Below are 16,036 nucleotides of genomic sequence, written 5' to 3'. Positions count from 1 at the left end.
CCGGTTGTTAAATTATTTGAATCCCACCACTGGAGTGGGGCTCATACTACAAATTTTGTCTTCCCACTTTGTTGCCCCAAATGAACACTTTTTGCTTCTTGTGTTGCTTCTCCTTGAACCAAATTCCATATCCCTGGATTTTAGCCTAAGGTCTCCATACGGACAAGTTGCAGTAAATCCAAGGCATAAATTAAAATCCCCGCGAATCAATAATTCATATAGACGTACATGCACCTACGCACACCTACACAGGCAGTCATTAAATCGGCCAGGAAGGCAGGCAGGAAGGAAGGAACTTTTAATCCACAAATTGGTGCCCTTTCATCGCTTCACCAAATAGGCGGAATGAGATGAACGGCCCTAATAAATCATATATTTTTTTGGAATATTAGCCTAGCAAAGGTGGCTTGGATGTCAACCATATCTGCGTATCAGCATTAGTAATAAAACCATCAAATGGTCCTTCGGGGATTTCCCCCTAGGCTTGCAGTCACAGCTCCTGAATGCAAAAAAGACTACCTAACCCACCCCATCCAGGAGAACATTGAGTTAGAAGGATTACATTTCAGGATTGTTTGAGCAAAAGGGTAGATTTATTAAAATATTACTTCCTACGCCTCCCACCACACTGGGATGGCGTCCAAGGCTTTTCGCTGTTTCAGCAATGAATGTTTCAGGCAGGCTTGATTGGTATAACAGATGACTACTACACAGTCATCTGAATTGTATTCTACTAAGTGTATGTAAATGTATTTATTATCTGACCAGACATACTTATATGGAGACTAAAACATATGAAGAACGGTTGCAGGAACTGGGTATGTCTAGTTTAATGAAAAGAAGGACTAGGGGAGACATGATAGCAGTCTTCCAATATCTCAGGGGCTGCCACAAAGAAGAGGGAGTCAAACTATTTTCCAAGGCACTTGAGGGCAGGACAAGAAGCAATGGGTGGAAACTAATCAAGGAGAGAAGCAACTTAGCACTAAGGAGGAATTTCCTGACAGTTAGGAACAATTAATCAGTGGAACAGAAGTTGCCTCCAGAAGTTGTGAATGCTCCAACACTGGAAGTCTTGAAGATGTTGGATAGCCATTTATCTGAAACAGTATAGGGTTTCCTGCCTAGGCAGGGGGTTGGACTAGAAGACCTCCAAGGTCCCTTCCAACTCTGCTATTGTATTATTGTATTGTATTATACTGTATATACCAGAGATGGCGAACCTTTTTCTTACGGCATGCCAAAATTTGCGCCCATGCTATCGCTCTCTCTCATACCAATTCAATCCTCCCTGTCCACCTGCGCATGTGTGCATGACCCCCCTGTGCATGCATGCATGCATGACACCCCCTCCCAGGCTCTGGAGAATTCCCTAAAGCTTGAAGAGTGCGAAAACGGTCTCCCATGAAGGCCTTCCGGAAGCCGGAAACTGATTATTTTCAAACTTCTGGTTGACCCATTGGGGCCATTTTTCATTTCCGGCTTCTGGAGGGCTGGGGGAGGCTGTTTTTGCCCTACCCAGGCTTCAGGAACCTGGGAGGGCAAAAATTGCCTCCCCGGCAAAAAAAAATCAGCTGGCTGGCACGTGCATGGCACCAGGCTGACGGCTGGTGTACTAGCAAATATGGCTCGGTGTGCAACCTGAGACACATGCCTTAGGTTTCCCATCACGGGTATATACTGACCAATATATTTATTACAGATAGTCCTTGACTTGTAACAGTTCATTCAAAGTTACGACCACACTGAAAAAAGTGACCGATAACTGTTTTTCACACTTACGACCCGTTGCAGCGTCCCCATGGCTGCATGATCAAAATTCAGATACCTGGCTACTGGTTTTACATTTATGACGGTTGCCATGTCCGGGAGGGGGTGGGGGTTTTGCGATCTGCTTTTGCGGCCTTCTGACAAGCAAAGTCAATGGGGAAGCCAGGTTCACTTCATAACCTGGTTCCTAACTTAACAGTTGAGGTGATTCGCTTAACAACTGTGGCAAGAAAGGTCGTAAACTGTTGGACAAAATTCACTCAACAACTGTTTTTCTTAGTAACAGAAATGTTGAGCTCAATTGCGATCATAATTCGAGGACTACTTGTTCCACACTTATTACAGGAGGAGGAAGAGGAGGAGGAAGTGAAGGAGGAGGAATAATAACAACAACAACAACAACAACAACAATGCTGTTTGGAAATTCTAAATTTATCAGACTTGAACATTCTGATTCTACAAAAAAACCACCCTACTTGGAACAGCTTATATCCTCCGAAGTTACCTTAACAGTTCCTAGGTCCTTGGTTAGGACTCGAGCTGTTGAGCTACCAACCAGCCCCAAAGGCTGTAAATCTCACCAAAGATTAACCACATAATAATACTAATAATACTAATAATGAGAAGAAGGAAGAGGAGGACGTAAAGGGGGAGGAGTAGGAGTAGGAAGGAGAAGGAAGTAAAGGAGGAGGAGGAGGAAGAAGAAAAAGGAGAAGAAGGAGAAAATAAAGGAAGAGGAATTAGAAGAAAAAGGAGAAGAAGGAGAAATAAAAGAGGAGGAAGAAGAAAAAGATGATGGAAATAGAGGAGGAGGAGGAGGAAGAAGAACAAGGAGGAGGAGGAAGTAAAGAAGGAGGAGGAAGAAGAAGAAGGAGAAGGAGGAAATAAAGGAGGAAGAAGCAGCAGCAGAACAAGAAGAAGAAGGAAAAGAAAGACGAGGAGGAGGTAGTAGTAGTAGCAATGGTGGTGGTGGTGGTGCTACTACTTACGGAGAGATCAAAAGTAAGTACATTTGAAGAAATTCATATTCTGTCCTTTTTATTATTATTATCAGGCCATGCTCTGCTCTACAAGTGAGAAATTCACTGTATTGCAATAACTTGATCGTAAAAGTTAGAATAAATGAGCAGATACCAGGAAAGGCAATGACCCACGTAATAAGGGGTTACTAAAAATTACTCTTTGGGTTTATTGCTCCAAAGGCTTTTCTCTAGAAATGAGAGAAAGGAAGAAGAATGTCTGGAGCCAAAGTGGGATGAGAATTAAGAGCCTGCTCCGTATTTTGCAATAGGTGCTGTTACCGTTTTAGCTTTGCTTACGGTTGAACGTGGCTACTGTTTTCGCCTGTGGCTTCAGCAAATAGGCGTAAATTGAACTAAACCATAAGCTGGAGGAACTTGACCCCTTATGTGTTAGTAAATTAGCACTTCCCCCAGGGTAGGACTGTACCATGTGGCTTGAAGAATGTTTGAATCAGCTCCTGCCAGAACAGAGCTTAGCATCAGAGCAAACCAAATTCCGTAGTCCTCAATTTACGACCACGATTGAGCCCAAAATTTCCTTTGCTAATAAGCAAGACAGTTGGTCAATGAGTTTTGCCCCATTTTACGACCTTCCTTCCTTGCCATAGCTCTTAAGTGAATCACTGTAGTTGTTAAGTTAATAACATGGTTGTTAAGTGAATCGGGCTTCCCCATTGACATTGCATGACAAGGTGATCACATGAACCCCGGGATACTACAACCATCGTAAATGTGAACCGGTTGCTAAACATCTGACTTTTGAACATGTCATTGCACCATGGGGATGCTACAATGGTGATCAGTGTGAAAAACGGACGTAAATCACTTTTTTTCAGTGCTGTGTAATTTTGAATGGTCACTAAATGAATTGTTGTAATTGTCGAGGACCTGCCTGTGTACCAAATTGTATATTGTCCCTTTAGCACAGCATAGGAAACTGGGGAGTCCTATTAGTCTACCTCAATTGGTCTACACCAGGCCTGTCAAAGTGGCGGCCCAGGGGCAGGATGCGTCACATGCAGGCCACGCCCACCGCGGCTCCACAAACGCAAAAAAAGCCACGATATGTCACGAGACGCGATTGAGTTTGACACCCGTGGCCTACACCATTCGCATTGTACATACCCAGTCTTTTTTTTTTTTTTAAGTTCAAAAGTTTTATTTCTTTTAAAACAAACATTTCATCATTCCTCAATCAGTAAGACATCGGAGTACAATTTTTTGTTTGTCAAAATAGTTCTAGTTTACCACCAAATTCTTGTCTAGCCTAATGTATATGTACATACCCAGTCTTGATGAAATTGTAGAGAGCAAGGCCTTAAACTCAGATTTTCTGCATAAAAGGCCCGTTCTCCCCCGTAGTTTTAAAACACCTACTGCAATAGCTGTTACAAAGCTACTTCAGTTTACCTCACACAGAACACCCTACTCCCCCTTTTAGATAGATTAACAGAGTTGGAAGGGACCCTGTAGGTCATCTAGTCCAACCCCCCGCCCAAGCAGGAGACCCTACACCAGGGATGGTGAACCTTTTTGGCACCGAGCAACCAAATCGGAACGCAGGTCATTGTGCGTGTGCTGGAAAACCAAAGACCATCTGGCTGGTGCGTGCATACCTTTTTTTGGCTGTTTTTCAGGCCATTTTCCGCACCATTTTCCGGCCGTTTTCACACCGTTTTCGCCTGAAAATGGGCTGGAAAACAATCTAAAACCAAACCGGAAAACAGCCTGTGTTTTGGGACATTTTCAGGCCAGGCCATTTTCCAGAGCCCGCGAAGACCAGCTGGCTTGCACGCATGTGCGAGCCGCAAACCAGAAGATCACCTGTCGTTGGCGCGCATACCAACAGAGCGGGTCACCTCTGGCAAATGTGCCACAGGTTCGCCATCATGCCCCTACACCCTGGTCCTCATTTCCATTACATTTCCATCACAGTAGCTAAAACTGTGATTTCTATCTTTTATCACTCTCAAAACTGGAAAGGCTGGATTTTTTTTCTTGCTGAAACAAGAACATTTCCAATTGAGCCTGAAGAGAGAGAAACATATAATCCAGAAAAAAAAGAAAGGGGAAAAAAAAAAAACCCAACCTGGGGGGACAAGATAAAACCGATTTTAATTACCTTCAGAATTATACAGGGATTTGCTCTGGTGTACATGATAATTCCGTTGCTTTGCAGAGTCCTCAGACGGAGACCCAATTTGAATTCTTCGTTCTTGCTATTTTCAGAAACCCGGTATTTGATGTAACTATTCCCAGCAAAGCTCAGGGAGGTGTGTCCTGAAATAACCATTTAGAAAAAAAGATTAGAAAGTTTTATTTTGCGCCTTCTAAAACCAAACACTGGAGATTATCCAATCCTTTACACCAAAGGGGGAGAGATGGGGGAGAAAGAAAGTTAATTAAGGAAGATGCTTGGTTAACAAGGCAGATAAGGAAGAATCTTACAAAAAACATACCACAACTTCGGCAGTTTAAAAACCTGCCCCTGGAGTACCCACAACCCATGCCAGGGGTATCAAACTTGATTTCATTGAGAGCCGCATCAGGGTTGTGTTTCAACTCGGGGAGGCTGGGGTGGGCATGGCCAGAAAGGGCGTGGCCAGATTGACATCATTCATGTGGTGGGGGATTGTGGCAGCCCGAACGCTCTGCCAATGAAAACGGGCTCTCGAGCTCCGTTTCCGGCTGCGATGGCCTCCTGCAACCTTCTGCCAGTGAAAATGGAGCCCAGGAGGGTCGTGGGCGGCCCTTCCAGTCAGCTCCAGAATTGAACAGGAGGTCCTAACCAGAAGCCTCCTGTTCAACTCTGGAGCTGACTGGAAGTTCAGTTTCTCTACAATAGAGTCTCCTCCTAGTGCAGCATACATTTTCCTCTACCTGTCATAACTGAAAGCCCTATCAATTGTGGAGACAACTGGAAAACCCTCCCCTTGCCATAGAGTCTTCTCCTGGCACACTGTGCTTCTCTCCCCCGCCCCCCACTGGAAGCTCCTCTCAAAATTGTGGCGACGACCGGTGACGGAGCCGCAGCAGAGGGAGGAAAGAGCCACATGCGGCTCCAGAGCCTCAGTTTGCTTACCCCTGGTCTAGGAATACTGAACAGAATAGATGGTCATATAATATTGGGCTCTGCAAACTTAGCAACCTTAAGACTTGTGAATGTCAACTCGCAGGATTTTCCAGCCAGCATGGCTGACTGAGCTGATGTGCACAAATCTTAAAGTTGCCAAGTTTGGACACCCCATTTTAGAAAAAATAATGGGTCACTATGGTGAGATGTAGCCTGGATTCCCAATAGGGAGAGTGCTGCATTCCAGAGGGCAAAGAGACAATGAAGTTTAAATAGTATGGTGGGGAAAAAATAGAATTAAATCTGCTCCTCTCTAGCAATTTTCAAGAGTATATCTTTAATTAAGCAAGTAGTTGCTTTAGTTTGGCAAAACTGATGTAAGGCCCCAAGAAAGACACCTTGAGTTACTTCTGAGCAGTTTCCTGGTCAGAAATCTTCCCAAATGAAAAACAAAAACAAAAAACTACTTGCATCATTAAGATATTCTCTCAAGAGTTGTTGAGGAGCTGCCTTAACTTTCTTTCTCCCAACCAAACTATCTAAACTTCACTGTCTCTTTGTTCTCTGGAATGCAGCCCCTACCTCCTGGGAATCCAGACTACATTCCACCACAGTCTTTCTGACATGTTGAACTCAAGAGGGCTTAGAACAGAGGTGTCAAACTCAATTTCATTGAGGGCTGCACCAGCACAGGTGGTATTCTACCGGTTCGGATCGGTTCGCCCGAACTGGTAGCAGAAATCGCAACTGGCCCCATCCACCTATCCCGGCTCTATGGCATCCCATTTAGGCCCCTTTTTAGCAAAAAGCGCATGCGTGGAAGGCATGCACATGCTCACATTTGCAAACCGGTAGGGAAGGTAAGTAAATACCACCCCTGTGCATCAGGGCTGTGGTTGACCTCGGGGGGCTGGGTGGGCATGGCCGATTGGGTGTATGTGGCCAATTGGGTATGCATGGCCAGCGGGACGCCACCCACTGATTGTTGTCTACTGGGTGGGTGGGGCCACTGAGATGCCCCTCCCCAAACTGCTAGCATGTTTCCTCTTTCCATTGGGTAGAACCGGCTGAAGCGACGCGGGTTGGCCCCTTATATTTTCCAGGATGGCCTGGCGGGCGGGATCCAACCACATCGCAGGTTGGAACTGGTCCATGGGCCTTGTGTTTGACACCCCTGGTTTAGAAGAAAAGATTGACAGGAACTTAAAAAGACCTGACCAAGAAGATACAGCAGACGCAGAACAAATCATGTACCTGAGCATTCTCCAAGTTTTCCAGGTGGACACTGACAGATGAAGAGTCTCTGGTTGATTTCGTAGCCTACACACTGCATATCTCCTGGGCAAGGCTTCTCGGTGCAAGGATCGTTAGATCCTGGACACACTCCTCCTGTTGTACACACAAGAAGGCAAGAAACAGACTCTCTTTATCCACATTCAAAATAAGATGTTCTTAACGTCCATTAACTTTTCACTTATATGATCCTCAGACCAGACAAAATTATAACTTCATTCCTCTGAGGACATGAACAGTCTCTAAAGCAGTGTTTCTCAACCTTGGCAACTTGAAGATGTCTGGACTTCAACACCCAGAATTCCCCAGCCAGCATTCGCTGGCTGGGGAATTCTGGGAGTTGAAGTCCAGACATCTTCAAGTTGCCAAGGTTGAGAAACACTGCTCTAAAGGCTTTGGCTGGAAGAGTGGAGAAGCTATAAAATGATTGCTTCCCTTCCCACTAACATTCATCTTAGCTGACTCCACATATCAATATAAATTGAACCTGAAATCCAAGCTGTTCTGGAGATCCCATAGCAGGAAAACATACAACAACAAAAAATAATACCCATTAAAATGCGGTTCAAGTAACAGAATCTGAATCTAAATAAAAGAACCAATACATATTCAAACAAAAGAGCAAGGGACTGAAAATACAGCTAAGGCCTGTGAGATTGAATGGAAGATAAATAAGTTAATGAAAAAAAAGATCGGGTGAATTTATTGGAGAAGTCGACGATGCTACCCTGTTTCCCTGAAAATAATAAGCCCAATCGGCTTTTGAGCGCATGCGCTAAAATAAGCCCTCCCCCGAAAATAAGTCCTCTCAGAAAATATTGCAACACAGCAGCAGCCATGAGGTGACCACGCTCGCCGCCTCCTACACCTCAAAAATAATAAGACCTCCCCGAAAATAAGGCCAAGCGCTTATTTCGGGGGTCAAAAGAAAATAAGACCCTTAGTTTCCAATTTAAATTTTCCAATTTAGCCAATAAGCCTGATCTTTTCTAGTATCTTCCAACCAAGCACTAAACAAAATCAAGTCGGTTTAGCTTTTTGAGATCAGATCAGTTGGTGCTACCACTTAATGGGTGTAGAAATCTAATAACCGGTCAATAAACAGATTTTAGCCTCATTATCAAGGTTGCTTCCCTCCCTTGCAAATATTGTCAACCGCAGTGGATAAACATTACGAAGTCAATCCTTATTTTCACCATGTGTTTCTGAAATCAGCTCAGAGAATTAAGCAGCAGGGTTACCAACGTGTTTGCTCCCAAACCCAAGAATGAATACCGTATATACTCAAGTATAAGCCGAGTTTTTCAGCCCACTTTTTGGGCTGAAAAAAGCAGCCTCGGCTTATACTCGAGTCAGTGAAAAATTTGCCCGAAATGGAGGAGAAAAAGGGGCAGGGCCATGCCGCTGGGTGACGCTCGTGAATGGCCCAGCGCCCCTGTGAGTTTCCCCTCCCTCTGTGTCAGTTTGCCGCGCAGCGCGCACCGCACCATCCTCCCTCCTCACGTTCTAATGTAATGCAGGGCTGTCTTACGATTCCCCTTCCTCCCCCTCCTGCCGCTCTGCAAGGATGTCCCACCTCCTCCTTGTTATGGCAAGCCGCCACATAGCGATGTCCCACCTCCTCTGGTACAGTGATCCAATGATAGGAATCACTGTGCCGTGTGTCATAGGAGGCAGGACATCGCTCCCGCGGCTGCACGGGACATCATCATCACAGCGGGACATCAGCATCATGAGGTGAGTGAAGTATTTCATTGAATACACCGCTAGTTTACTGTTTTTCTTTGAAATAAATATTCAAAAACATTATTGGTATCTATTTTTATTTTTGAAATTTACCGGTAGCTGCTGCATTTCCCACCCTAGGCTTATACTCGAGTCAATAACTTTTCCAGTTTTTTGTGGTAAAATTAGGTGCCTCGGCTTATATTCGGGTTGGCCTATACTCGAGTATATACGGTAGTTAAAACAGTCTCTTTAGAAATTTCTGATGATCCAGCTGATTATGCTGACACGTTTCATGTATCATGATATCACATCAGCCCTGCCTACAGATCTGTATGCACAGGATATTTGTTTTCAGAAGACAATTAAATTTTATGTCACGTCAGGCAATAATTCTCAACGAGTCTCTCTGCGGCTGACAGAGAGACAAGTTAGGTAGACAAAAAAAAAAAAAAGCCACAAATATATGTTGGCTTGTGGGAAGACAAACCCTGCTGAGATTTTTGGAACCGAGCACCACATGTTTTCACAACCTTTTAACCTTTAGTAAAATCTTGACACCAAGCAGGGAAGTCGAGATGCAGCCTTGTAATCAATCATTGCCATGTTTCCGTTGTTTCCTACTTGAGACACGAGTGAGTTCCTATGAGGCCAAGAGGAAGAAGCTAATAATTGAATATGACAGCTCTGTATGACACAATATGCCAAGACAACTATCACCCTGTACTGGCACCTCCCAAATGTCTGATAATACCAATCTTTTTCATCATTTCAGACAGAAGGCAGAAAGGGAGATGGCGTGTGATTAAAAAAAAATGCTGTCAAGACTTCTGCGGGCCTTGAATCAGAGGTAGGTTCCTAGTAGTTCAGTCGAACTGGTAATGATTTGGCAGCCTGGGTCGCTGGAACCGGCAGTGACCCAGGCCTGCCACACCCCTGAACCGGTTCTCCTACGGGGCTGCCATCTTGATTTTCGGTTCTGCGCATGCACAGAACAATTGTAATCGCACAAATTTAAATTTCTCTCCTTTGTTTTGTTCATGCGCAGCAATGGTGGGATTCAGCCGGTTCGCACCACTTTCGGAGAACCGGTTGTTAACTTTCTGAGCAGTTTGGTGAACTGGTTGTTGGAAGAAATCATTAGAGTAGAGAACCGGTTGTTAAATTATTTGAATCCCACCACTGATGTGCAGACCTATTTTTGTGCAAATGTGCACATTTGTGCGTGCACCGAACCGGCAGTAATCCTGGGAGGAACCCACCCCTGCGTTGAATGGAGGAATTCATGGGCTGTGTTGACGCAGAACGTCCATAGATCTGAGGTACAATGGCCACGGAGTAAAACAATTGTTCAGGCAAACATCTCTATGATGGTAGAATCCCTTGTGGTTTTTCAGGAAACAACTGGACTTTCTTCTGTTTTTTTCTTACACTAATCCCTTGGAACTCATAGCAACCAGATTCTATGTGAATTAAAAAACTCCTTGCTAGCCGCAAATAGATCTATCTATGTAAAACCTCTCTCTCTCTCTCTCTCTCTCTCTCCCTCTCTCCCTCCCTCTCTTTCTCTCTCTCTGGTTTGTTCCAGCATAACTCTGGAACACCTCAAGCAATTTCAAACAAACTTGGTACACAGATAACTTATTCTCTGGAAACAAATATTGTGGGAGTAAGACACCCCAACACCCCTCGAGGTGTGTGTGTGTTCTGTTAAGATACAGCCTGTTGTGCGTTTTGAGAGAAATGCACACAATTTGGTTTTTCAAAATAAGAAAAGTTTCTCCATGCCTTGTGATTTTAGTCTTCCAAGCTGTTCTAAGTGATGGCACTAAGCTGAGGTTCGGATGCAAAATTTAGAGTTAGAATCTCTGAAATAATTAGTAAGAATACAGATAAGGCCTGCAGAAGAAAAGAAGACATGGAATCACTTTTCTTTTTTGAGCAATTAGAAAAGCTCGGAGATAAGATAGTATAATTATGTGTCCCCTCTTCACTTTTGTCCTACTTCTAAAACTCCCTTTTTACGACACTGTCATCCCTTAATTTGGAGTAGAGTCGGGGCGATTGAATGGAGGCGAGAATTTACTGGCTAGATGCCCTGCCTGATGCCTATGTGGAGTTCACAGCAAATAATGTTTTTCTTTGTGCCCTAGGAGGGAAACATCTGCCGCTAGGATTGAACTCTCAACCTTCCCAGTGGGAGATGAGCATCTTCACCACTCAGCCACCACGGCGTTCTCTTCTGTCCTACTTCTATATCCTCAAATGTTCTGTTAGGCAACTGGGACTTTATCCGTAGATTTTGCCTCATTTTGCCCAAACGGTGATGTTGCTTTTGCTAACCAACTCATTCTTTGCACAAAGGCGCCATTCGGTACTCTTCTCAAGGTATAAAGAGTAGTCCAGACAGAGAATCAATGGAAGCATTTCTACTTCTTCTTTTTTTTTAACTCAGGCTCCTGTAGGTTGAATTTTATAGCGATCACAAGAAACTTTTAAAATATTAAAAGCTCGGGAAAGAGTATTTTATGTCTGTCGTTGTGGGCCCCAAGCTACAAATTTTGTGCTACTGCACGGCTCCCCTGCTAACCTGCATTTTCAGGATGATTTCACAATGGCACCGACTAGAAAACCACTAAAGCACTTAGAAGGATGTTATCCATCTTTGGGGATTTATAGCCAAAGCTTGAGTACCTACTTTGAAGTTCAGTGGTTTTTCTGCTGGTCTTTATTTCACCAAGCAAAGTTCATTGTTGGAATGGAGGTAGGATTACTCTTGCTAGACCAGTTTGAGGAGGAAAAAAAATAGTAATGGCATTTCTCTGGGGCCTGAGTAAAGGAGTAGGAATCCAATCCAAGGATTCTTTACTTGGGAGTAAATCTTCCTGAAATGAAATGGGTCATGCCTAACTTGTAAGTTAAATAATATAACCCATGTTATACGAATGTGCTGTTCTCTGGAACCAGAAGCAAAAAGGCAGTTAAAAAAAAGCCAACAAATCAAATGTCAAAACGTGGTAAAATTGATCCAGAACAAACAGGATAGGAAATTTCCCGACAAAAGAATTAATCAGTGGAAATACATGCCTCCAGAAGTTGTGGGTGTTATAATACTGGAGGTTTTAAAGAAGGGATTGTAGGTCTGAAATGGTATAGAGTTGTGGGATTCAAATTTTTTTACTACCAGATTTCAGATTTAATTTATTTGTACGCCGCCCTTCTCCGGGAGGGACTCAGGGTGGCGAACAACTCAAAAGGGGAAAGGGGATACAAACACAATACATATAATTAAAATACACAAGAGTCATACAACCATACAAGTCGAGAGGGGAGGGGAACTCATCAACCCCAGGCCTGCCAGCACAGCCAGGTTTTGACGGCTTTCCGGAAGGCCTGGAGAGGGGTGAGGGTCCGAATCTCCGTGGGGAGTTCATTCCAGAGGGCCGGAGCTGCAACAGAGAAGGCCCTCCCCCGGGTAGTAGCCAGATGGCATTGGCTGGTAGACGGAACCCGGAGGAGGCCGACCCTGTGCGATCTAACGGGTCTGTGGGAGGTAATTGGCAGAAGGCGAGTTCTGTGGGCATGGCTTGGTGGGCGTGGTATGGCTTAGTAGGCGTGGCAGGGGAAGGATGCTGTAAAACCTCCATTCCCTCCCCACTCGAGGGGAAGGTTACTACAAAATCCCCATTCCCTCCCAATCAGCTGGGACTCGGGAGGCAGAGAATAGATGGGGGCGGGGCAATCAGAGGTGGTATTTACCGGTTCTCCAAACTACTCAAAATGTCCGCTATCGGTTTTCTAGAACTGGCCAGAACCTGCTGAATACCACCTCTGGTGTACAGGAGTGGTTTTCAAACTTTTACTCCACCACGGACCCTGTTTAAATGTCTTTTGGGGCCACGGACCCCCCAAGACTTAATTCAAGGTTTAAATGATCACATTTCTTCAATCCTCCGTGGGGCCCCTGTGATGACATTGTGGCCTCCCTCAGCGTCCACGGGCCATAGGTTGAGAACCACCGATATAGTATTTCCTGCTTGAGCAGGGGGATGGACTAGAAAGAACTCCAAGGCAGTGGTGTGTTCCTAACCAGTTCACTACCGGTTCACTGAGAGGGCGTTTTGCCCGGGTGCGGCTCACTTTGCTTGCGCGGCCGCCATGCATTGCTGCGTATGCGCAGTTGATTGAAAACTGTTCTACGCACATGCCGGTGATGCCAGAAGAGACCAGGAAACCAGTTCAGGGGTGTGGCAGGCCTGGGTTGCTGCCGGTTCCAGCGACCCAGACTGCCATACCACTGATCTGAACCGGTAGGAATCCACCACTCCTCCAACGTCCATTCCAACTCTGTTATTCTGTTCTGTTAAGGGCAACTAGCGCACAGCAACACGGTACTATTCTTTGAGACTTCACTTAATTGGGTTTATTATATGGACTGTGCTCTTACGTCATGTTGTAATGACAATAAAGTAATACATTCCTGTTGTGTTAGTCCTGTTGGCCAACTAATATATCCACACTGCATCCCCTCCCCATTTAATTTCACACATATACATGAAATGTCTATTTATATGCTTCACATTATTTATTTATTTTAAAATACAGTATTATTGCAGTGTTTCGTGTTCTATTTTCGAAATGAAAAAAAAAGTTACTTGGAGAAAGTAAGAAAATAGAGGCATCTAATCTAGGTTAAAAGAGAAGAGCTGAGGAAAATACACAATCTCACAATCGCCATGTAAGAGAAATTGCATTGAATAAGATGAATAAGATTACCTGTTTCTGTATTAAATTTAGTTATTTATTTCCTACATGGTATATTCACCTGAACATACATATCTTTACAGACAAAATTGCAGCGTACTATGGAAAAATGCTTGCATGCTGCTCATGTGCATATTGAACCCATGCAGGCAAACTGTGTATATGAAAAACATGTATGTGCAAGGATACACGTCAGGGGTGGGTTGCTAATCCCGTTCCAACCGGTTCGGTTGGAACGGGGCCGGCGGTGTCCTCGTGCACGCGCGCAGTTCACGCATGCGTCTTAGCGCCTGCACGATGCTCCAGCTGCTCGCGGAGAATCGCGCAGGCGCTGTATGTGTCATGCGCCTGCGTGGAAGTGCAGAAGCCTTCAAAGACCGGTAAGGAGCGCGGGCGGGCGGGCGGGCCCTTCACCGTTCCCGGAAGTTACTTACTTCCGGGTTTGCCGACCAACCAGTTCACAGGGACCGCTGCGAACCGGTTGAAACCCACCCCTGATACACGTGTGTTAATGTCATAACTGTTAATGTCATAAACTGTAGTCAAGTTACTTGGACTCCAACAGAGTCGAGCCGCTGATAAATCCAAACAAATAAATTCAAATAAACAAATGCATAAAAACAGTGGTGGATTTTAAAACCAGTATTTTGGTGCATCAAAAATAAAGGTTTATGCTGCTCATCCTTAATTTCTTTTGGTCTAAAGATACCCAAGATCGGTTTAGCATTTAACAGCTGCAGTCACATTTTTTTTTAAGCCGACGTTTCCTCCCCTGTGGTGACACAATTATCAGCTCTGATTATTGAACTATAAAACCCCTATCTATGCCATTCATCCGGGGCTGATTCTGCTTTGCCACAACAGGTAAGATCACATGCAGAACAAGAAAAAGATGACATTAATTGCTTTCCAGAACGTGTCGTGGCTTCCGATAGGAATGATTTAGCATGGCAAGAACGGGGGGGGGAAAGCTACATGCAAGAAGCATAATAAATAGCAGTAGAAAATCAATGTGCACTGGGACTGCTCCTTGCAATATTTCCAAGATATATATCGTATTTTTCGGAGTATAAGATGCACCTTTTCCCCTCAAAAAAGAGGGTGAAAATCTGGGTGTGTCTTATACACTGAATACAGCATTTTTGGCCTCCCAAAACCCTGCCCACTTTGCAAAAATGGCTGTGCATAACCTTTAGGAGGCTTTCAGAGTGCTCCTGGAGTCTGGGGAGGGCAAAAATGAGTGAAAATGGGTTGTTTTTTGCTCGTTTTTGCCCCCCCAGCCCCCAGGAGCACTCTACAAGCCTCCTAAAGGGTATTCATTCCCTTTTTTTGACAAAAAATGGACCATTTTTGGGAGGTCTGCACACTGCAAAAACTTTTTTTTTAATTTGCCTCTTCAAAATTTTGGTGTGTCTTATATTCCGGTGCATCTTATACTCCAAAAATATGGTAAGCACAAAAGGCCCAATAAATGTAACACTGAAGTAGAACGGGAGGGACTTCTGAAAATGTCTATGAACTAAACAGACGTGGTATTCAGCTGGTTCTCTCCAGTTTGGGTGAACTGGTAGCGGCTGCTACGGGAGGCTTCACCCACCTGCCCCAACATATGCGCAAGCAATGTGCATGCGCAGAAGGCGGTGTGCCTGTGCAGATGAGGTGCATGTGAGTGAAACGCGTGTGTGAACGCGCTCACATTTGCAAACTGATAGGGCAGGTAAGTGAATCCCACCTCTGGTACTAAGGATCCTGGATGGATTTCTTCCATGAGATAAATCAAGATAATTATTCTCTCTCTCTCCCCCACCCCAAAGCAAACTCTTAATATTTGTATCAACAGAAAGAATATTTGTAGCTTGAGGTTGGGGTTGCCACAAAGAAGAGGGAGTCAAGCTATTCTCCAAAGCACCTGAGGGCAAAACAAGAAGCAATGGGTGGAAACTAACCAAGGAGAGAAGCAACTTATAACTGAAGAGAAATTTCCTGACAGATAGAACAATTAATCTGTGGAACAACTTGCCTCCAGAAGTTGTGAATGCCCCAACACTGGGAGTCTTTAAGAAGATGTTGGATAGCTATTTGTCTGAAAGGGTATAGGGTTTCCTGCCTAGGCAGGGGGTTGGAGTAGAAGACCTCCAAGGTCCCTTCCAACTCTGCTGTTGTATTGTATTGTATTGTATTGTATTGTATTGTATTGTATTGTATTATATTGTAGTGTAGTGTATTGTAGTGTATTGTATTATATTGTTGTATGGGGTCCTTGGTGCTCTCAGAACTTGGTTGTTTTCTTGCAGATATTTCATTACTCAACTAGGTAACATCATCAGTGCTAGAAAGGAAGGGTCTCCATTGCCTTCTAACACTGATGAGGTCACCTACTTGAAAGTCT

At 44.4% G+C, this 16,036-nt stretch overlaps 1 protein-coding gene across 7 annotated transcripts in view; it reads right to left on the bottom strand.

Annotated features, from left to right (window-relative positions):
- FAT3 (FAT atypical cadherin 3) overlaps window positions 1–16,036 on the bottom strand; it is a 553,941-nt gene that overhangs the window by 35,251 nt on the left and 502,654 nt on the right. For all 7 annotated transcript variants that reach the window (XM_087721078.1, XM_087721079.1, XM_087721081.1 and 4 more), the window contains 2 exons: window positions 7,120–7,254; window positions 4,915–5,072 (listed from right to left, as the gene is read on the bottom strand). In XM_087721078.1, coding sequence (XP_087577204.1) covers window positions 4,915–5,072; window positions 7,120–7,254 — 293 coding nt within the window. The remainder of the gene's footprint in view (window positions 1–4,914; window positions 5,073–7,119; window positions 7,255–16,036) is intronic.

Source organism: Thamnophis sirtalis, unplaced genomic scaffold (assembly GCF_051295495.1).
Source record: "Thamnophis sirtalis isolate CommonGarterSnake01/CBP01778 unplaced genomic scaffold, rThaSir2_p1.2 scaffold_8, whole genome shotgun sequence".
Classification (NCBI taxonomy): domain Eukaryota; kingdom Metazoa; phylum Chordata; class Lepidosauria; order Squamata; family Natricidae; genus Thamnophis; species Thamnophis sirtalis.
The sequence above is the reverse complement of the archived record's forward strand: the minus strand, read 5'-3'. Positions and strand labels throughout refer to the sequence as shown.